This window comes from Salmo salar, chromosome 12 (assembly GCF_965601325.2).
Source record: "Salmo salar chromosome 12, fSalSal1, whole genome shotgun sequence".
NCBI lineage: Eukaryota > Metazoa > Chordata > Actinopteri > Salmoniformes > Salmonidae > Salmo > Salmo salar.
The window spans coordinates 58,780,207-58,803,945 of record NC_138302.1 but is presented as its reverse complement, the minus strand read 5'-3'; the positions used below and the strand labels follow the sequence as shown (position 1 = coordinate 58,803,945).

The 23,739-nt window shown below is 41.2% G+C and overlaps 1 protein-coding gene across 1 annotated transcript in view; it reads left to right on the top strand.

Annotated features, from left to right (window-relative positions):
* The window catches only part of LOC106565330 (receptor-type tyrosine-protein phosphatase gamma), a 307,706-nt gene that overhangs the window by 61,447 nt on the left and 222,520 nt on the right, over nucleotides 1–23,739 (top strand). The window contains exon 2 of the mRNA XM_014132317.3: nucleotides 8,175–8,285. Coding sequence (XP_013987792.1) covers nucleotides 8,175–8,285 — 111 coding nt within the window. The remainder of the gene's footprint in view (nucleotides 1–8,174; nucleotides 8,286–23,739) is intronic.

Here is a 23,739-nt window from a genome sequence, read left to right as displayed (position 1 = left end):
TGCAACAATTTTATCATCGCTGGCGGCCAGGGACCTCAGACCGGAGCGAAGGTTCATTTGGTCTAGGCCTATTTCACATTCAGCAATTAGCAAGAGCAAGCCTGCTTCTCTACACGAAAAGCATATTAGGCCTCTTATAAAAACAAATTATCTCCTAGAGATTTTGTAGCCTATAGTTTTTCCTGGGATTTTACGAGAAGAGGAATAGCGGAGAGTCTTGCGTCCGTATAGCCAATTGTGCTCCGGAATAGCTGGAAGAGAGAGGCTAGAGTTGTGTAGCCAAAGAAGCTAAATATTTGCTAGATATTAGGACACTCATTAGCTAAATATTACATAACTATAAATATTTACTTGTCAAGAAAGTACAGAAAGACTCATGTGAAGGCCAAATTACAGAGGAGGAACTTCTTAATGCAATTAAAGCCTTTAAGTCTGGGGAAACTCCAGGGCTGGATGGCATACCAAACCTTTAAAAAAAAAAATGTAATCACTCTTATAAAAATGGTAGATTATCACATACTCAACAAGACGGTCTGATTCACTATTACTGAAACAGGTCCCAGGTGGTAAATGTAAAGATCCAGTCCATTTAAAGAATTGGAGGCCCTTTACACTTCAGTGTTGTGATGCAAATATTCTAGCAAAATGCTTAGCACATATAATTAAAAAGCTATTATCGCATATTATTCATCCTAATCAGATAGGTTTTTTACATGGACGATATATTGGAAATAATATCAGACAAGTACTGGAAGCAATAGAACACTATAAAAAATCTGTCAAACCAGGCCTGGTATTCATAGCTGACTTTGAAAGGCTTTAGATAAAGTATGACCGGAATTTATACAGTGCATTCGGAATGTATTCAGACCCCTTGACTGTTTCCACATTTTGTTACGTTACAACCTCATTCTAAAATGGATAACATGATTTTTTCCCCCTCTTCAATCTACAGACAATGCCCCATAATGACTAAGCGAAAAGAGGTTTTAGAATGCAAAAAATGCAAAAAATAAAAAAGGAAATACCTTATTTACATAAGTATTCAGATCCTTTGCTATGAAATTCGAAATTGAGCTCAGGTGCATCCTGTTTCCATTGATTTCCTTGAGATGTAGACAGGACTGTGTCGAGACACAGATCTGGGGAAGAGTACCAAAACATTTCGGCAGCATAGAAGGTCCCCAAGAACACAGTGGCCTCCATCATCCTAGAGCTCTTCCTAGAGCTGGCCGCCTGGCCAAATTGAGCAGTCTAGAATATTCTCTGATTTTGTTGTCAACAAATGCGGTGAAAAGAACAGTAAATGTAAAATACACATTAGATCAAGTGTAATGTTTGCATTCAGTCTTGTGTCAGGTGAACTGTTGTGTCCTCAGTTTTGGTCTAATAATATTCCCATAATCTCCAAACGGTTCCCTTTCAATTGCTAACATGCTCATGCATTTCATATTTCTTCTGTAAGAAACAATTCAATTTAGCCTTATCAATGAAGGCAAAATCCCACTAGTGTAAAGGGTTAAACGTTTGACTCAGGGACCGATGCGTATCGGTAAATCGTTACACCTCTAGTACTGTACAGTAGGAATTAACAAGGGTAACCGGGACTGTCCCGGGAACACTCTATTCCCATTTCCCCCCCAAAATATATATTAAATTACACAAAATGTACAAAATGTCGGTACTAATGAAGTTCCACAAAATACACAACATGTAATAGCACATTATCCAAACAGGTTGTCGCATGGAAGCCTTTAGCCTAGTGTATTTACTTCACACAAGGTCACCATAAATTGAAAGCACACACGTAATTGACACTGCCGGACTGCACACGACCCGAACACAGTTAAAAAACATTACAGGAAACCCCTACAGTATAGCCTTTAAAATATGTGCCTGACTCTTCAGACAGTCACAAATTTGATAGGCCTACGCACAATTCACTATATACTACATTACTAAAAATCTGTTTAATTTGCTCTGAAATCTTTACATTGTGACACAGGTGGCATAGTGACCATATCTTGGTTTTAAACACTTTAAATGGGAACTTCCTATTTTTGTGGTATTTCCCCGGACTCTTGAGATAAATGTGAATTATTCCCGGTATTGAAACTTGGTAGATTCCTGGAAAATATTAATCCCTACTGTACAGTAGACTTTTGTACAATACAGTATAAGTAGAGCACGCTAGAGTGGAGTACGGTATATTTTACTTCATGTACTGAACTGTACTGCACTATACTCTACTTTATTAAACTCTATCCTACTCTGCTGTACTGTACTTTACTGTGGTGTACTGTGCTGTACTGTTCAAACTTCTGAAACTTAGACGTCTATCATTGGTACAGATTTGGTCTGGTCCGGACCAACCGGAACATGTTTAGAATAAACATGCAAAGGAGGATATTACATTTTTCTTCCTTTGTGTACCTATTCAGGATACATATAGAGAATGATGTTCATTAAAAATGAATTTCTGTATGATACAGATCAGGGACCCATGATGCCATTCTGTTACCATCGTTCTGTTACCTGGTGTTAATCCACTTCACTTACTGTGGTTCCAAAATATATTTTTTCAAACTCAAACTGTCATATCATAGCTGACACCCCATTCTTTCTGCAGACATCTTTGAATCTTAAATCGGAGTTGATATTTAAGAGTTTTTGGTAAACGTGGTCACATAAAGAACAGAGGGAGATTTTACCATTATTCTGTTACCAAACTTTAGATCACCACTGGTCTTCTCTAGTAAATGTATTCCTGTGTTCCTGTGGAAATTGTTGAAAGTAGTCCTTGCGCATATAGTTGTTTGGTTAACTTTGCAATCAATGGTTTTTGTTTGGCATACTTTTAAAGGGAAAGATCTTAGTGTCAGCATCAATCTGTTACCGTTTTGCAGGCTCTGTAGCTACCACCTCCTGAGGTGCAAATTCACAGCCTACGCCAGCAGAGCCCAGCATCTCTGGGCTTTGCATATTGGGGTACAGCGTCTCTCTCCTGCAGACTGCAGCTAACACAACTGCTCAACTACATGTGCCTATGTGTGTGTGACTCACTCAGCCCGTAAGTGGGCGTAATGAATGAACAGTACTCTAAAACTTCCTAAACAAGCTTTTTCACTCCATCCTAAAGCAGGACTCGTTTGGTACCATTTGGATATGACCAAATTGTAGTTCATATTTCTGCGTACAGTGCAGCCTCTTCATCAATTTCCAGAATATAGTTTGTTCAGGGATGCCAGGCAGCGTCTGAATGGAGTTGATGGATGGTGAGTGTGTGTGAGAGCGGGCTTAGCGTATCTGAGGGATTTCAGTGAAACCATTCCTGTTGTTGTTTCACTTCCCCCTTGGATCAACCCTGATGGTGGTGTTCATTACTTCTGATTAAGGTCCACACAGATGGAAGACCGAGACACATACTGTAGGTTAGATGGTCCACACAGGAGGCCATGAGGAGTAAAAATGATTACATTGTTTGTAGCGATGATGACACCTGGAGTGTGGGTACAGGGTACGGTGGTCTCGTGGGGGTCTCGTCTTCTCCTGCTACTGCTGGTATGGTCTGTGAGCCAATCAAACTCCAGGTCTCTGGCCGTATACCCCCAGACTGAACTCTCTCTCCATCTTACTTTCCCTCCATCACTACAAGATGGAGGGCAAAATAGTGTTGCTTGATGAAAGGGAATTGATTTGAGCTGGGCGATATGGACAAAAAACATAAATTATGGGTATGGATTTATCGTCACAGCTCTAGGAGTGACAGAATAAGTGCATACAGTAGATATTGTTTGATTAATACGTTTTTTACATTTATTTAGGGGGTGGATCATCTTTAATATTGCAAATACAATCTGGCTTCTGTCAATGTAATTGTCTGCATAATTTCCAATTCCCCATATATTTTTTAAATAGCTGTACAGTACCAGTCAAAGTTGGGACACACCTATCATTCAAGGGTTTTTATTTATTTTACTGTTTTATACAATGTAGAATAATAGTGAAGACATCACAACTATGAAATAATACATGTAGTGACCAAAAAAGTGTTAAACAAATCAAAATATATTTTATATTTGAGATTCTTCAAATAGCCACCCTTTGCCTTGATGACAGCTTTGCACACTCTTGGCATTCTCTCAACCAGCTTCATGAGGTAGTCACCTACAATGCATTTCAATTAACAGATGGACCTTGTTAAAAGTTAATTTGTGGAATTTCTTTCCTTAATGCATTTGAGCCAATCAGTTGTGTTGTGACAAGGTAGGGGTGGTATACAGAAGATAGCCCTATTTGGTAAAATACCAAGTCCATATTATGGCAAGAACAGCTCAAATAAGCAAAGAGAAACAACAGTCCATCATTACTTTAAGACATGAAGGTCAGACATTGCGGAACATTATAAAGAACTTTGAAAGTTTCTTCAAGTGCAGTCGCAAAAACCATCAAGCGCTATGATGAATCTGGCTCTCATGAAGACCGCCGCAGGAAAGGAAGATCCAGACTTACCTCTGCTGCAGAGGATACTGTAAGTTCATTAGAGTTATCAGCCTCAGAAATTGTAGCCCAAATAAATGCTTCACAGAGTTCAAGTAACAGACACATTTCAACATCAACTGTTTGGAGGAGACTGCGTTAATCAGGCCTTCATGGTCGAATTGCTGAGTTGGACCGCAGAGTGAAGGAAAAGCAGCCAACAAAAATTCAGCATATGTGGTAACTCCTTAAAGACTGTTGGAAAATAATTCCTCATGAAGCTGGTTGAGAGAATGCCAAGAGTTTGCAAAGCTGTCATCAAGGCAAAGGGTGGCTACTTTCAAGAATATTAAATATATTATATTATATATTATATATATAACACTTTTTTTGGTTACTACATGATTCCATATGTCTTCTTTCATAGTTTTGATGTCTTCACTATTATTCTACAATGTAAAAATAAAGAAAACCCTTGAATGAGTCGGTGTGTCCAAACTTTTAACTCGTATATTTTCCTTTATTATTTTCCTTAACCCTACCACCACTCCCCTATTTGGAGTAAACTAATGGACAACACCATTTAGGCTTCTACTTCCAGTTTATACATACTATATTTGCCAGGTCGCAATTGTAAATGAGAACTTGTTCTCAACTTGCCTACCTGGTTAAATAAAGGTGAAATAAAATAAATAAAAAATATACATTTTACGGACACAGTATATTTTACATGACTTATCTTCAAATACCCTTAACCCCTTCCATTTATCTCTTCTTTTTGCCATATTTTTTTCAACTGTGCTGTTATGTTTCACATTTTTACAAAAATGTTTTTTATTAATTAGTATATTTGAGTTTAACCATAATACTTGTTGAAATATTTATTGTTTTTTTCTGGTAGATTAAACTGAAATTGCAACCAACTTTCTATGGCTTGTTTAAAAATAGTGATATTTTGGAGATTTTGCAAATACCAAAAGTGAGAGGTTGTAATCTGAATAAAGGGAAAAAGACCATTCTTGAATACTTGGTGAGACATTCTTACTAATCTGCTAGAGAACTAGTTTGGATTTAAGTATAGCTTTTGTATGACTGAAGGCTTTAGTGAAAAGTATAATTCTTTAAAATGTAATAATTTCTGCCCGTTGAATTAAATAGGCCCATTTTAATTTTGTCTGGCTTGCCATTCCAAATAAAATGTAATATTTTTTGCTCATATAATTTAAAAAACAAGTTGTTAGGTGTAGGCATGGCCATAAGCAAATAGGTGAACTGGGATATGACCAAAGAGTTAATCGGGGTGATTTTTCAACAAATAAATTGGTATTTTCCTTTGTTTGATTAATCTTTGTGTCAGTGGATGATATACAAGAAGTAACCACGTTCTGTTGCACCATAACCCCCCCCTCCCCCCAAAACTTTGCTCTCTCAGGAGTTATCCCACCCACACCCATCTAAATTTCCACTCTTCAAAGTTGTGCTGTTAGAGGTTGACAGGATTGTTCCTTTCTTTATTTATTCTCTTCATCTCTTCGATGTGTTTCCAGATTGTTCTAGGTCCTACTCAGCGGTCTGAGACAGCAACATCTGTCCCTAGAGTTAAACATACAAAGACCTGGAACACTTTTTAGTATTTTATTACTTTGCTTTGCTGTTAGAATGATTATAATTTTTCAATGAAAACTCGTTTTTCTGAAAGACTGGTTGATATAATGTATTCCACAAAACTACCATATGACTTTCTTCAAGCAAATATTAGACGATAAAATGCCATATTTGGGGACTTCAATGTCATTGTCCACCTACACTGAGTGTAAAAAAAACATTAAGAACACTTTTCTAAAATTGAGTTGCCCACCCTTTTGCCCTCAGAACAGCCTCAGTTTATTGGGGCATAGACTCAACAAGGTGTCGAAAGCGTTCCACAGGGATGCTGGCCCTTGTTGACGCCAATGCTTCTCACATTTGTGTCAAGTTGGCTGGATGTTCTTTGGGTGGTGGACCATTCTTGATACACACAAGAAACTGTTGAGCATGAAAAACCCAGAGGCGTTGCAGTTCTTGACACAAACCGGTGCGCCTGGCACGTACTACCATTTCCCCGTTCAAAGGCACTTACATTTTTTGTCCTGCCCATTCACCCTCTGAATGGCACACATGCACAATCTATGTCTCAATTGTCTCAAGGCTTAAAAATCCTTCTTTAACCTGTCTCCTCCCCTTAATCTACACTGATTGAAGTGAATTTAACAAGTGACATCAATAGGGATCATAGCTTTCACCTGGATTCACCTGGTCAGTCTATGTCATGGAAGGAGCATGTGTTCATGTTTTATGCACTCAGTGTATATTTACACTGAACCAAAATATAAATGCAACATAGCAAAATCTTAAAAAATGTTGTGAGTTACAACTCATATAAGGAAATCAGTTAGTTGAAATAAATTCATTAGACCCTAATTTATGGATTTCACATGACTGGGATTACAAATATGCATCTGTTGGTCACATATATCTTTTTAAAAAGAAAGGTAGGTGCGTGGATCAAGTCAGTATCTTGTGTGACCACCATTTGCTCCATGCATCGCGGCACATCTTCTTCGCGTAGAGTTGATCAGGCTGTTTATTGTGGCCTGTGGAATATTGTTCCACTCTTCCTTCAATGGCTGTGCGAAGTTGCTGGATATTTGCATCCCAAACATGCTCAATGAGTGACATGTTTTGTGAGTATACAATCCATGGAAGAACTGGGACATTTTCAGAATTGTGTACATATCCATGCGATGTGGGGCCGTGCATTATCATGCTGAAACATGAGGTGATGGCAGCGGATGATAGCACGACAATGGGCCTCAGGATCTCATCAAGGTGTCTCTGAGCATTGAAATTGCTGTCGATAAAATGCAATTGTGTTTGTTGTCCCCACCGCCACCATGGGGCACTCGCCCACACAACACGATACATGCTGTCTGCCATCTGCCCGGTACAGTTAAAACCGGGATTAATCCGTGAAAAGCACACTTCTCCAGCGTGCCAGGGGCTATCGAAGGTAAGCATTTGCCCACTGAAATCCATTACGACTCCGAACCGCAGTCGTGTCAAGACCCTGGTGAGGATAACGAGCATGCAGAGGAGTTCCCTGAGAGGGTTTCTGACAGTTTGTGCAGAAATTCTTCGGTTGTATGGTCGCTTGGACGTACTGCCAAATTCTCTAAAACGAAGTTGGAGGTGGCTTATGGTAGAGAAATGAATATTCCATTCTCCGGGAACAGCTCTGGTGGACATTCCTGCAGTCAGCATGCCAGTTGAACATCAGTGGCATTGTGTTGTTGTGTGACAAAACTGCACATTTTATAATGGCCTTTTGTTGTCCCCACCACTATATGCACCTGTGTAATGATCATGCTGTTTAATCAGCTTCTTGATATGACACACCTATCAAGTGGATTGATTATCTTGGCAAAGTAGGAATGCTCACTAACAGGGATGTAAACAAATGTGTGCACAAAATCTGAGAGAAATACATGTATTGTGTACATGGAACATTTCTGGCATCTTTTATTTCTGATCATGAAACATGGGACCAACACTTTACATGTTGCGTTTATATGTTTGTAAAGTGTGTATATATAAATGTAGTGTTTTAAATATTTATGCTAAACATTCTATCTAACCTCTGTCTCTGTGTTCCTTAGCTCTACAGGGTGGCCAGTCGGGGTCAGTAGGAGAGGAGCACCATGGGAGCATGGGGGGCGGGGTGAGGGAGAGGAGGGCCACAGGAGGAAACTCCTACTGGGCTTATTCCGGTGAGTCCTCTTCTTCTTCATAGAGATACAACTATGTCCCTAGGCAAGATGGCTGACCGCTTGTGCCACAAATTCTAACCCTACATCCTCTCTAAGGTTCGAACTCTATGCTCTACACTGATCAATATCATTTGAGAGGTCAAACCTAACTGGACTGTGGCAGTAGAGATATATTACTTAACAGTAACTCTCTCTTCCATCTCTTTGATTGATTCTCAATCTCTCTCTGTCCCAAGTCTTCTCCCTTCTCTCTAACTCCTTCCCTATTTCTGCTGCCCTCCAAATTTTGCTCTTAATCCAACTCCTTCCCTTTCTATTTGACTCTCTCCCTCTTTCCCTCACTCCCTCTGACTGGTAGCTACAGGGAGTAGTTTTGGAAGTGTGTTATGGAGGATTATGTGCTAGAGTAGGGACTTGTGTTGTCCCTGTGAGCACCATTCAGCTACAGAGATCCACATTTATCACTCTGTTCCTCCAGCACTGGGCCTGTGGCAGAGAAGGATCTTTAAACAGATATATTTATATTTCTGTTATGCATGTGTGCACCTTATAATCGCTACTTAAACTGATAGTCCTGGAGGGATGCACTGGCTGGAAGAAACTGTATCCCAGGAAAAATCTATGTCCTAAATGATTGTGGATCCTTAATACCATGTTATACGAGAAACATCCCAGACATTTTTATATTATGGTAAAATTATCTATAGGGCACCCTTCACCTCTACTGATTTATAAGATATCAGGTCATATTAAAGTGTGCTAGAGCTAAATTGGCACATTTTGCATTACAGTTGAGCCCAGAAAACTGTCACTCTCTCACAAGGTCTGATGATGAGTTGTACTGTGGAATAAATTAGTTTTGTCCCGTGGAATAAATGTTGTGGATCTTAATGTTTTTCCTCATAATCCTGGACTATCGGACCACCATTTTATTACGTTTGCAATCGCAACAAATAATCTGCTCAGACCCCAACCAAGAAGCATCAAAAGTCGTGCTATAAATCCTCAGACAACCCAAAGATTCCTTGATGTCCTTCCAGACTCCCTCTGCCTACCCAAGGACATAAGAGGACAAAAATCAGTTAACCACCTAACTTAGGAACTCAATTTAACTTTGCGCAATACCCTAGATGCAGTTGCACCCCTAAAAACTAAAAACATTTGTCATAAAAACTAGCTCCCTGGTATACAGAAAATACACGAGCTCTGAAGCAAGCTTCCAGAAAATTGGAACGGAAATGGCGCCACACCAAACTGGAAGTCTTCCGACTAGCTTGGAAAGACAGTACCGTGCAGTATCGAAGAGCCCTCACTGCTGCTCGATCATCCTATTTTTCCAACTTAATTGAGGAAAATAAGAACAATCAGAATTTTTTTTGTTGATACTCTCGCAAAGCAAACTAAAAAGCAGCATTCCCCAAGAGAGGATGGCTTTCACTTCAGCAGTAATACATTCATGAACTTCTTTGAGGAAAAGATCATGATCATTAGAAAGCAAATTACGGACTCCTCTTTAAATCTGCGTATTCCTCCAAAGCTCCGTTGTCCTGAGTCTGCACAACTCTGCCAGGACCTAGGATCAAGGGAGACACTAAAGTGTTTTAGTACTATATCTCTTGACACAATGATGAAAATAATCATGGCCTCTAAACCTTCAAGCTGCATACTGGACCCTATTCCAACTAAACTACTGAAAGAGCTGCTTCCTGTGCTTGGCCCTCCTATGTTGAACATAATAAATGTCTCTCTATCCACCGGATGTGTACTAAACTCACTAAAAGTGGCAGTAATAAAGCCTCTCTTGAAAAAGCCAAACCTTGACCCAGAAAATATAAAAAACTATCGGCCTATATCGAATCTTCCATTCCTCGAAAAATTTTGAAAAAGCTGTTGCGCAGCAACTCACTGCCTTCCTGAAGACAAACAATGTATACAAAATGCTTCAGTCTGGTTTTAGACCCCATCATAGCACTGAGACTGCACTTGTGAAGGTGGTAAATGACCTTTTAATGATGTCAGACCGAGGCTCTGCATCTGTCCTCGTGCTTAATTAACATTCCATATAAATGGAGCTCTATAGGAGAAAGCCCTGCCTCCAGCTGTTTGCTTAGAAATTCTAGGGACAATTAGAAGGCCTGCGTCTTGTGACCGTAGCGTACGTGTAGGTATGTACAGCAGGACCAAATCGGAAAGATAGGTAGGAGAAAGCCCATGTAATGCTTTGTAGGTTAGCAATAAAACCTTGAAATCAGCCCTTGCCTTAACAGGATGCCAGTGTAGAGAAGCTAGCACTGGAGTAATATGATACATTTTTGGGGTTCTAGTCAGGATTCTAGCAGCCGTTTTTAGCACTAACTGAGAACCCGATGGTTACTCTGAAAGAGCTCCAGAGTTCCTCTGTCGAGATGGGAGATTCTTCCAGAAGGACAACCATATCTGTAGCACTCCAGCAATCAGGCCTTTATGGTAGAGTGACCAGACAGAAGCCACTCCTCAGTAAAAGGCACATGACAGCCGGCTTGGTGATACCAAAAGGCACGTAAAGACTCTCAGACCATGAGAAACAAGATTCTCTGGTCTGATGAAACCCAGATTGAATTTATTGGCCTGTATGCCAAACGTCACATCTGGAGTAAAACTGGCACCATCCTTACGGTGAAGCATGGTTGTGGCAGCATCATGCTGTGGGGATGTGTTTCAGCGGTAGGTACTGGGTGACTAGTTAGGATCGAGGGAAAGATGAACGGAGTAAAGTACAGAGAGATCCTTGATGAAAACCTGCTCCAGAGCGCTCAGGACTTTAGACTGTGGGGCGAAGGTTCACCTTTCAACAGGACAGCGGACGCCAGGACAGCGGAGTCAATCACCACCTTCCGGAGACACCTGAAGCCCCACCTCTTTAAGGAATACCTGGGATAGGATAAAGTAATCCTTCTAACCCTCCCCCCCCCTACCCCCCCCCCAAAAAAAAAAAGATATAGATGTACTATTGTAAAGTGGTTGTTCCACTGGATATCATAAGGTGAATACCTATTTGTAAGTTGCTCTGGATAAGAGCGTCTGCTAAATGACGTAAATGTAAATGTAAGGACGACAACCCTAAGCACACAGCCAAGACAATGCCGGAGTGGTTTCGAAACAAGTCTCTGAATGTCAATGAGTGGCCCAGCGAGAGCCCGGATTTGAACCCGATCTATCATCTCTGGAGAGACCTGAAAATAGCTTTGCAGTGACGTTCCCCATCCAACCTGACAGAGCTTGAGAGGATCTGCAGAGAAGAATAGGTGAAACTCCCTAAATACAGGTGTGCCATGCTTGTAGCGTCATACCCAAGAAGACTCAAGGCTGTAATCACTGCCAAAGGTGCTTCGAAAAAGTGCTGAGTAAAGGGTCTGGATACTTACATAAATATCATATTTCAGTTTTGTATATACACCTGTTTTTGCGTTGTCTTTATGGGGTATTGTGGCTAGATTAATGAGGACAAAATACATTTTAATCCATTTTAGAATAAGGCTGTAATGTAACAAAATGTGGAAAGACTCAAGGGGTCTGAGTACTTTACAAATGCATTCATTGTATGTCCACTACCGTTCAAAAGTTTGGAGTCACTTAGAAATTGCCATGTTTTTTTAAATAAAATCAAATTGATCAGAAATACAGTGTAGACATTGTTGTAAATTACTGTTGTAGCTGGAAACGGCAGATTTCTTTAATGGAATATTTACATAGGTGTACAGAGGCCAATTATCAGCAACCATCACTCCAGGGTTCCAATGGCACGTTGTGTTAGCTAATCCAAGTTTATCATTTTAAAAGGCTAATTGATCATTAGAAAGCCCTTTTGCAATTATGTTAGCACAGATGAAAACTGTTGTTCTGATTTAAAGGAGCAATAAAACTGTCCTTCTTTAGACTATTTGAGTATCTGGAGCATCAGCATTTGTGGGTTCGATTACAGGCTCAAAATGGCCAGAAACAAAGACCTTTCTTCTGAAACTCGTCAGTGTATTCTTGTTCTGAGAAATGAAGGCTATTCCATGCGAGAAATTGCCAAGAAATTGAAGATCTTGTACTACGCTCTGTACTACTCCCTTAACAGAACAGCGCAAACTGTCTCTAACCAGAATAGAAAGATGGATTCACGCAGTCTCCTCTGAACAGTTTTTTTATTTTATTTTATTTATTTATTTCACCTGTATTTAACCAGGTAGGCTAGTTGAGAACAAGTTCTCATTTGCAACTGCGACATGGCCAAGATAAAGCATAGCGATTCGACACATACAACAACGCAGGGTTACACATGGAATAAACAAAACATACAGTCAATAATACAGTAGGGGGAAAAAAATTCTATATACAGTGAGTGCAAATGAGGTAAGTTAATGCAATAAATAGGCCATGGTGGCGAAGTAATTACAATATAGCAATTAAACACTGGAATGATAGACGTGCAGAAGATGAATGTGCAAGTAGTGATACTGGGGTGCAAAGGAGCAAGATCAATAAATAAATACAGTATTGGTATGAGGTAGGTAGATAGATGGGCTGTTTACAGATAGGCTACAGTGCCTTGTGAAAGTATTCGGCCCCCTTGAACTTTGACCTTTTGCCACGTTTCAGGCTTCAAACATAAAGATATAAAACTGTAATTTTTTGTGAAGAATCAACAACAAGTGGGATACAATCATGAAGTGGAACGAAATTTATTGGATATTTCAAACTTTTTTAACAAATAAAAAATTGAAAAATTGGGCGAGCAAAATTATTCAGCCCCCTTAAGTTAATACTTTGTAGCGCCACCATTTGCTGGGATTACAGCTGTAAGTCGCTTGGGGTATGTCTCTATCAGTTTTGCACATCGAGAGACTGAAATTTTTGCCCATTCCTCCTTGCAAAACAGCTCGAGCTCAGTGAGGTTGGATGGAGAGCGTTTGTGAAAAGCAGTTTTCAGTTCTTTCCACAGATTCTTGATTGGATTCAGGTCTGGACTTTGACTTGGCCATTCTAACACCTGGATATGTTTATTTGTGAACCATTCCATTGTAGAATTTGCTTTATGTTTTGGATCATTGTCTTGTTGGAAGACAAATCTCCGTCCCAGTCTCAGGTCTTTTGCAGACTCCATCAGGTTTTCTTCCAGAATGGTCCTGTATTTGGCTCCATCCATCTTCCCATACATTTTAACCATCTTCCCTGCCCCTGCTGAAGAAAAGCAGGCCCAAACCATGATGCTGCCACCACCATGTTTGACAGTGGGGATGGTGTGTTCAGGGTGATGAGCTGTGTTGCTTTTACGCCAAACATAACGTTTTGCATTGTTGCCAAAAAGTTCGATTTTGGTTTCATCTGACCAGAGCACCTTCTTCCACATGTTTGGTGTTTCTCCCAGGTGGCTAGTGGCAAACTTTAAACGACACTTTTTATGGATATCTTTAAGAAATGGCTTTCTTCTTGCCACTCTTCCATAAAGGCCAGATTTGTGCGGAATACGACTGATTGTTGTCCTATGGACAGAGTCTCCCACCTCAGCTGTAGATCTCTGCAGTTCATCCAGAGTGATCATGGGCCTCTTGGCTGCATCTCTGATCAGTCTTCTCCTTGTATGAGCTGAAAGTTTAGAGGGACGGCCGGGTCTTCGTAGATTTGCAGTGGTCTGATACTCCTTCCATTTCAATATTATCGCTTGCACAGTGCTCCTTGGGATGTTTAAAGCTTGGGAAATCTTTTTGTATCCAAATCCGGCTTTAAACTTCTCCACAACAGTATCTCGGACCTGCCTGGTGTGTTCCTTGTTCTTCATGATGCTCTCTGCACTTTAAACGGACCTCTGAGACTATCACAGAGCAGGTGCATTTATACGGAGACTTGATTACACACAGGTGGATTCTATTTATCATCATTAGTCATTTAGGTCAACATTGGATCATTCAGAGATCCTCACTGAACTTCTGGAGAGAGTTTGCTGCACTGAAAGTAAAGGGGCTGAATAATTTTGCACGGCCAATTTTTCAGTTTTTTATTTTTTTTTAAAGTTTGAAATATCCAATAAATTTCGTTCCACTTCATAATTGTGTCCCACTTGTTGTTGATTCTTCACAAAAAAATACAGTTTTATCTTTATGTTTGAAGCCTGAAATGTGGCAAAAGGTCGAAAAGTTCAAGGGGGCCGAATACTTTCGCAAGGCACTGTATGTACAGGTGCAGTGATCTGTGAGCTGCTCTGACAGCTGATGCTTAACTTCATTGGGGTAGGGGGCAGTATTTTGACGTCCGGATGAAAAGCGTGCCCGTAGTAAACTGCCTGCTACTCAGGCCCAGAAGGGAGGATATGCATATTATTAGTAGATTTGGATAGAAAACACTCTGACGTTTCTAAAACTGTTTGAATGATGTCTGTGAGTATAACAGAACTCATATGGCAGGTAAAAACCTGAGAAAAAATCCAACCAGGAAGTGGGAAATCTGAGGTTGGTAGTTTTTCAAGTGATTGCCTATCCAGTATACAGTGTCTGTGGGGTCATTTTGCACTTCCTAAGGCTTCCACTAGATGTCAACAGTCTTTAGAACATTGCTTCATGCTTCTACTGTGAATGGGGAGAGAATAAGAGCCATTGGAATCAGATGACTGAGAAAATGACATGAGCTCAGACAGGCGAGCGCCCGTGAGAGTTAGGTGTGTTCCTTTTCAGTTCTGAAGACAATGGAATTGTCCGGTTGGAATATTATCGAAGATTTATGATAAAAACATCCTAAAGATTGATGCTATGCATCGTTTGACATGTTTCTACGAACTGTAATATAACTTTTTTGACTTTTCATCTGAACTTACTGCACGAGCACAGTGCATTTGGAATGCTGGACTGAACGCGCAAACAAAAAAGAGGTATTTCGACGTAAATATAGACTTTATCGAAACAAAACAAACGTTTATTGTGGAACTGGGATTCCTGGGAGTGCATTCCGATGAAGATCCTCAAAGGTAAGTGAATATTTAGAATGTTATTTGTGACTTCTGTTGACTCCAAAATGGCGGGTATCTGTATGGCTTGTTTTGATGTCTGAGCGCTGTACTCAGATTATTGCAAAGTGTGCTTTCGCCATAAAACTTTTTGGAAATCTGACACAGCGGTTGCATTAAGGAGAAGTGTATCTATAATTCTTTGAATAACAGTTGTATATTTTATCAACGTTTATGATGAGTATTTCTGTAAATTGATGTGTTCATTCACCGGAAGTTTTGGGAGGCAAAACATTTCTGAACATTACACAGCAATGTAAAATGGGGTTTTTGGATATAAATATGAACTTTATCGAGCAAAACATACATGTATTGTGTAATATTAAGTCCTATGAGTGCCATCTGATGAAGACCATCAAAGGTTAGTAATTCATCTTAGCTGTATTTCTGGTTTTTGTGACGCTTCTCCTTGCTTGGAAAATGGCTGTGTGGTTTTTCTTGTCTAGGCGCTGTCCTAACATAATCTAATGTTATGCTTTCGCCGTAAAGCCTTTTTGAAATCGGACACCGTGGTTGGATTAGCCTGTTAGGGACAGATGTTCCGCTAGCGGAACGCCTCGCCAATATCCAATGATAGAGCGTGGCGCGAATTACAAACACCTCAAAAATCCGAAAACTTCAATTTTTCAAACATATGACTATTTTACACCATTTTAAAGACAAGACTCTCCTTTATCTAACCACATTGTCCGATTTCAAAAAGGCTTTACAACGAAAGCAAAACATTAGATTATGTCAGGAGAGTACCCAGCCAGAAATAATCACACACCCATTTTTCAAGCTAGCATATAATGTCACAAAAACCAAAACCACAGCTAAATGCAGCACTAACCTTTGATGATCTTCATCAGATGACACTCCTAGGACATTATGTTATACAATACATGCATGTTTTGTTCAATCAAGTTCATATTTATATCAAAAAACAGCTTTTTACATTAGCATGTGATGTTCAGAACTAGCATACCCACCGAAAACTTCCGGTGAATTTACTAAATTACTCACGATAAATGTTCACAAAAAACATAACAATTATTTTAAGAATTATAGATACAGAACTCCTTTATGCAATCGCGGTGTCCGATTTTAAAATAGCTTTTCGGTGAAAGCACATTTTGCAATATTCTGAGTAGATAGCCCGGCCATCATGGCTAGCTATTTTGACACCCACCAAGTTTGGCACTCACCAAACTCAGATTTACTATAAGAAAAATTGGATTACCTTTGCTGTTCTTCGTCAGAATGCACTCCCAGGACTTCTACTTCAACACCCAATGTTGTTTTGGTTACAAATAATCCATAGTTATATCCAAATAGCTGCGTTTTATCCGAAGGGTGACGGGCCGGTGCATATCGTGACAAAAAATGTCAAAATATTCCATTACCGTACTTCGAAGCATGTCAAACGCTGTTTAAAATCAATTTTTTATGCAATTTTTCTCGTAAAATAGCGATAATATTCCAACCGGGAGACCTTGTTTTCATTCAAACACTGAAAATAGAAAATGGAGTCTTCACATGCACGCGCGCACCAGTGTCATTGTTCTCAGAACGACCACTTTCCAAAACCCCTACTGTTTTTCGCCCAGGGACTGCAGAGTTATCATTCAACGTTCTGGCGCCTTCTGAGAGCCTATGGGAGCCTTATAAAATTTCACGTTACAGCAGAGATCCTCTATTTTCCATAAAGAGGCTACAGAAGGCCAAGAAATGGTCAGACAGGGCACTTCCCATATAGAATCTTCTCAGGTTTTGGCCTGCCATATGAGTTCTGTTATACTCACAGACACCATTCAAACAGTTTTAGAACTTTAGGGTGTTTTCTATCCAAATCAAATAATTATATGCATATTCTAGTTTCTGGGCAGGAGTAATAACCAGATTATATCGGGTACGTTTTTTATCCGTCTGTGAAAATACTGCCCCCTATCCTAAACAGGTTAACGAGAAGTGTATCTTTAAAATGGGATATAATAGTTGTATGTTTGAGAAATTTGAATTATGAGATTTTTGTTGTTTTGAATTTGGCGCCCTGCTATTTCACTGGCTGTTGGCAAGTGTGTCCCACATACCCCAGAGAGGTTAAAGCAAGTGAGGGAGATATGAATCTCCAGCTTCAGAGATTTTTGCAGTTCGTTCCAGTCATTGGCAGCAGAGAACTGGAAGGAAAGACGACCAAATGAGGAATTGGCTTTGGGGGTGACCAGTGAGATATACCTGCTGGAGCGCGTACTACGAGTGGGTGCTGCTATGGTGACCAGTGAGCTGAGATAAGGCGGGGCTTTACCTAGCAGAGACTTGTAGATAACCTGTAGCCAGTGGGTTTGGCGACGAGTATGAAGCGAGGGCCAACCAATGAGAGCGTACAGGTCGCAATGGTGGGTAGTGTATGGGGCTTTGGTGACAAAACGGATGGCACTGTGATAGACTGCATCCAGTTTGTTGAGTAGAGTGTTTGAGGCTATTTTATAGATGACATCACCGAAGTCGAGGATCAGTAGGATGGTCAGTTTTACGAGGGTATGTTTGGCAGCATGAGTGAAGGATGCTTTGTTTTGCGATATAGGAAGCCGATTCTAGATGTAATTTTGGATTGGAGATGCTTAATGTGAGTCTGGAAGAAGAGTTTACAGTCTAACCAGACACCCAGGTATTTGTAGTTGTCCACGTATTCTAAGTCAGAGCCGTCCAGAGTAGTGATGCTGGACGGGCGAGCAGGTGCGGGCAGTGATCGATTGAATAGCATGCATTTAGTTTTACTTGCATTTAAGAGCAGTTGGAGGCCACGGAAGGACAGTTTTATGGCATTGAAGCTCGTCTGGAGGTTAGTTAACACGGTGTCCAAAGAGGGGCCAGAAGTATACAGAATGGTGTCGTCTGCGTAGAGGTGGATCAGAGAATCACCAGCAGCAAGAGCAACATCATTGATGTATACAGAGAAGAGAGTCGGCCCAAGAATTGAACCCTGTGGCACACCCATAGAGACTGCCAGAGGTCCGGACAACAGGCCCTCCGATTTGACACACTGAGCTCTATCAGAGAAGTAGTTTGTAAACCAGGCAAGGCAATCATTTGAGAAACCAAGGCTGTCGAGTCTAACAATAAGAATGTGGTGATTGACAGAGTCGAAAGCGGCTGCACAGTAATGTCTCTTATCGATGGCTGTTATGTTGTCGTTTTGGACCTTGAGCATGGCTGAGGTGCACCCATGACCAGCTCTGAAACCAGATTGCATAGCGGAGAAGGTACGGTGGGATTCGAAATGGTCGGTAATCTGTTTGTTAACTTGGCTTTCGAAGACCTTAGAAAGACAGGGTAGGATAGATATAGGTCTGTAGCAGTTTGGGTCTAGAGTGTCACCCCCTTTGAAGAGGGGGATGACCGCGAGCAGCTTTCCAATCTTTGGGAATCTCAGACGATACGAAAGAGAGGTTGAACAGGCTAGTTATAGGGGTTGCAACAATGTCGGCAGATAATTTTAGAAAGAGAGGGTCCAGATTGTCTAGCCCAGCTGATTTGTATGGGTCCAGATTTTGCAGCTCTTTCAGAACATCAGCTATCTAGATTTGGGTAAAGGAGAAATAGTGGGGGCTTTGGCGGGTTGCTGTGCAGGGTGCCGTGCAGTTGACCGGTGTAGGGGTAGCCAGGTGGAAAGCATGGCCAGCCGTAGAGAAATGCTTATTGAAATACTCAATAATAATGGATTTATCAGTGGTAACAGTGTTTCCTAGCCCCAGAGCAGTGGGCAGCTGGGAGGAGGTGCTCTTATTCTCCATGGACTTTACAGTGTCCCAGAACTTTTTTGAGTTAGTACTACAGGATGCACATTTCTGTTTGAAAAAGCTAGCCTTAGCTTTTCTAACTGCCTTTGTATAGTTGCATATCACGGGGGCTGTTCGGTGCTAATGCAGAACGCCACAGGATGTATTTGTGCTGGTCAAGGGCAGACAGGTATGGAGTGAACCAAGGACTATATCTATTCCTAGTTCTCCATTTTTTGAGTGGGGCATGCTTATTTAACCCGTGCGGCCTCCGTTCCGTATGCGGGACGGACATCCAGGGAAAAATCATATCGCCATTAGCATAACAAAATTTAATAAAAGAAATGTTTCAAAATTTTTTTTTTATTATATCGTTTTATAGATACACCTCTCCTGAATCGAAACACGTTGTCCGATTTCAAAAAGGCTTTACAGCAAAAGCAAAACATTAGATTATGTTAGAGGAGTATATCGTAAAAGTAGCCACATAGCCATTTTCCGACCAACCACATGCATCACAAATAACCAAAAAACAGCTAAATGCAGCACTAACCTTTGACAATCTTCATCAGATGACACACCTAGGACATCATGTTACACAATACATGCATTCTTTTGTTCGATAAAGTTCATATTTATATATAAAAACAGCATTTTACATCGGTGCGTAACGTTGACTAACTATTTTCCATCAAATGCATCCGATGAAACAGAGCTACAATTTACTAAATTACTATTCGAAAACATTTTTAAAATGTAATATTGTCATTCTAAGATTTATAGATGAATATCTCTTGAAAGCACCTGTAATGCCAGATTTAAAATTAACTTTACTGGGTAATCATACTTTGCGATGAAAGGGGATGCGATACTCTGAAAAATAGGCTAACGTTACAGGTCAGCACCATCTTGGAACAATCGCATATCACATCTAGTCTTGTATACTATTGTCAATAATCCCTTACCTTTGGTTGTCTTCATCAGAAAGCACTTCCAGGAATTCACAGGTCCACAACAAATGTATTTTAGTTCGAAAAAATTACTCCTTTATGTTCCAAGAGCCTGTTCTTGTTAGCGCGTCTGAAAGCTGATCCAAATGCTCCGTCGGCCACGGGACAGCCATTTAGAGAAAATGCATTTTTTTCCCCATTTAGGTTCGTTCAAACATGTCAAACGTTGTATAACATAAATCTTCAGGGCGTTTTTCAACAAGAGAGCCAATAAGATTCAAGGAGGATGATTGCATTGTGTTTCAAAATGTTTCGAAAGGGGAGGGTAACCAGGGGCGCCGGCGTCATAATGGTGATGGCCCTCTCCGTGTGACCACGTTCCACTGCGTCTCATTCATTCAGTTTTCACAGTAGGAGTCTCAAATCACTTTGTAAAGACTGGGGACATCTAGTGGAAGCAATAGGAAGTGCTCAATGAACCATAGCTCACGGTGTGATTAATAGGCAACGTGATGAAGTTGAGTTCGCAATTCAGAATTCCACTTCCTGTTTCCATCTGTCTCGGGGTTTTGACTGCCATATGAGTTCTGTTATACTCACAGACACCATTCAAACAGTTTTAGAAACTTTAGGGTATTTTCTATCCACAAGTATTAATTATATGCATATCCTAGCTTCTAAGTTTGAGTAGTAGGCCGTTTAAAATGGGCACACATTTTTTTCAAAATGCGCTGTGGCGCCCCCTATCCTAGGCGACCGTCAAGAGGTTTTAAGATGTTGAGCAAGGCACTTTTAAAGAATAGCCAGGCATCATCTACTGACGGGATGAGGTCAATGTCATTCCAGGATACCCCGGCCAGGTCGATTAGAAAGGCCTGCTCGCAGAAGTGTTTTAGGGAGCGTTTGACAGTGATGAGGGGTGGTCGTTTGGTCGCAGACCGTTTACGGATGCAGGCCACGAGGCAGTGATTGCTGAGATCTTGATTGAAAACAGCAGAGGTGTATTTGGAGGGCGAGTTAGTTAGGATGAAATCTATGAGGGTGCCCGTGTTTACGGATTTGGGGTTGTACCTGGTAGGTTCATTGATAATTTGTGTGAGATTGAGGGCATCAAGCTTAGATTGTAGGATGGCCAGGGTGTTAAGCATGTCCCAGTTTAGGTCAACTAGTAGCACAAGCTCAGAAGATAGATGGGGGGAAATCAATTCACATATGGTATCGAGGGCACAGCTGGGGGCAGAGGGAGGTCTATAGCAAGCGGCAACAGTGAGAGACTTGTTTCTGGAAAGGTGAATTTTTATAAGTAGAAGCTCGAATTGTTTGGGTACAGACTTGGGTAGTAATACAGAACTCTGCAGGCTATCTTTGCAGTAGATTGCAACACCGCCCCCTTTGGCAGTTCTATCTTGGCGGAAAGTGTTATAGTTAGCGATGGAGATTTTAGGGTTTTTGGTTGGTTTTCCTAAGCCAGGATTCAGACACGGCTAAGACATCCGGGTTGGCAGAGTGTGCTAAAGCAGTGAGTAAAACAAACTTAGGGAGGAGGCTTCTAATGTTAACATACATGAAACCAAGGCTTTTACGGTTACAGAAGTCAACAGATGAGAGCACCTGGGGAGTGGGAGTGGAGCTAGGCACTGCAGGACCTGGATTAACCTCCACATCACCAGAGGAACAGCGAAGTAGGATAAGGGTACGGCTAAAGGCTATATGAACTGGCCGTCTAGCACGTTCGGAACAGAGAGTAAAAGGAGCAGGTTTCTGGGCACGATAGCATGGATTCAAGGCTTAGTGTACAGACAAAGGTAAGGTAGGATGTGAGTACATTGGAGGTAAACCTAGGCATTGAGTAATGATGAGAGAGATATAGTCTCTAGAGATGTTTAAACCACGTGATGTCATCGCATATGTAGGAGGTGGAACAACATGGTTGGTTAAGGCATATTGAGCAGGGCTAGAGGCTCTACAGTGAAATAAGACAGTAATCACTAACCAGGACAGTAATGGACGAGGCATATTGATATTAGAGAGAGGCATGAGTAGCCAATTGAACATATGGGTCCAGTGAGTGGTTGGGCTGACTGGGGTCACGGTGATTCAGACAGTTAGCAGGCCAATGCTAACAAGCGAACAGTTAGTAGGCCGGGGCTAAACAAGCTAGCAGTTAGCAGACCGGGGCTGGCAAGCTAGCAGTTAGCAGACCGGGTTAGCAAGCAAGCAGTTGGCAGACCGGGGCTAACAGTTAGCAGACCGGGGCAGGCAAGCTAGCAGTTAGCAGACCGGGGCAGGCAAGCTAGCAGTTAGCAGACCGGGGCAAGCAAGCTAGCAGTTAGCAGACCGGGGCTAGCAAGTTAGCCTTTGGGGGACGTCGCGATGGGGGTAAATCTGTTTTTGCCTCTTCGTGCGGTGACGTCGATAGACCAGTCGTGGAATTAGTAGGGTTCCAAGTAGCTCTAGGTAGCTAGTAGGCCGCGGTTAGCAGAATGGGCCTTCAGCGGACGACGCGCCTGAGGGGCCTGTTGGAATCCTCGGGTAGATTATGTCGGTATTCCAGTCGTAGAGGATCGACGGGGTTCCGTGCCCCGTACCGGCAGTAGAAGGGGTCCGGATATTGTAGCCCAGGAGTGGGCTTCGGTGGTAGCACAGGAGCCCTGGCCGGGCTAGCTTCAGGCTAATTGGTGCTTGCTCCGGGATGGAAACGCTAGCCAGGAGTAGTCACCCAGGATTGCGGTTTGCTAGTTGCGAAGATCCAGATGAAAATGTTCTGAGTTTGCGGTAGGAATCTGGGGATATGGGGGAAAAAATAAAAAATAATAATTGGTCCATTATGCTCTGGTTTGAGTCATGTTGTTCGAACTGGCGAGAGCTTTCCGAGCTAAAGGTTAGCTGATGACCGCTAGCAATGGTTTGCTGACTGATAGCTGGTAGGTAGTTAGCTGGCTAACTTCAGTTGAGGGATTCCAGATCCGAAGTAAATAGAAATACTTTAGGAAAAAAAACTGATCCACGCCACATTGGGTGAGGCGGGTTGCATGAGAGTATTTAGATGTTGAGGTTTAGGAAAATATTTTAAAAGATATGCGAAGAAAAAGATGTAAAAAGATATATACAAGGGACACGACAAGACAAAGACGTCTGACTGCTACGCCATCTTGGATGTGTCTGTTGAACTCTGTGAAACATTTATTAGGGCTGCAATTTGAGGTGCAGTTAACTCGAATGAACTTATCCTCTGCAGCAGAGATAACTCTGGGTCTTCCATTCCTGTGGCGGTCCTCATGAGTGCCGGTTATATCATAGCGCTTGATGGTTTTTGCGGCTGAACTTTAAGAAACTTTAAACGTTTTTGAAATGTTCCGCATTGAGTGAACTTCATGTCTTAAATTAATGACGGACTGTCGTTTCTCTTTGCTTATTTGAGCTGTTCTTGCCATTATATGGACTTGGTCTTTTATCAGATAGGGCTATCTTCTGTATGCCACCCCTACCTTGTCACAGCACAACTGATTGGCTCAAACGCATTAAGAAGGAAAGAAATTCCATAAATTAACTTTAACAAGGCACACCTGTTAATTGAAATGCATTCCAGCTGTCTACCACATGAAGCTGGTTGAGAGATGCCAAGAGTGTGCAGAGCTGTCAATCAAGTCAAAGGGTGGCTATTTGAAGAATCTCAAATATAAAGTTTTTGGTTACTACATGGTTTCATATGTGTTATTTCA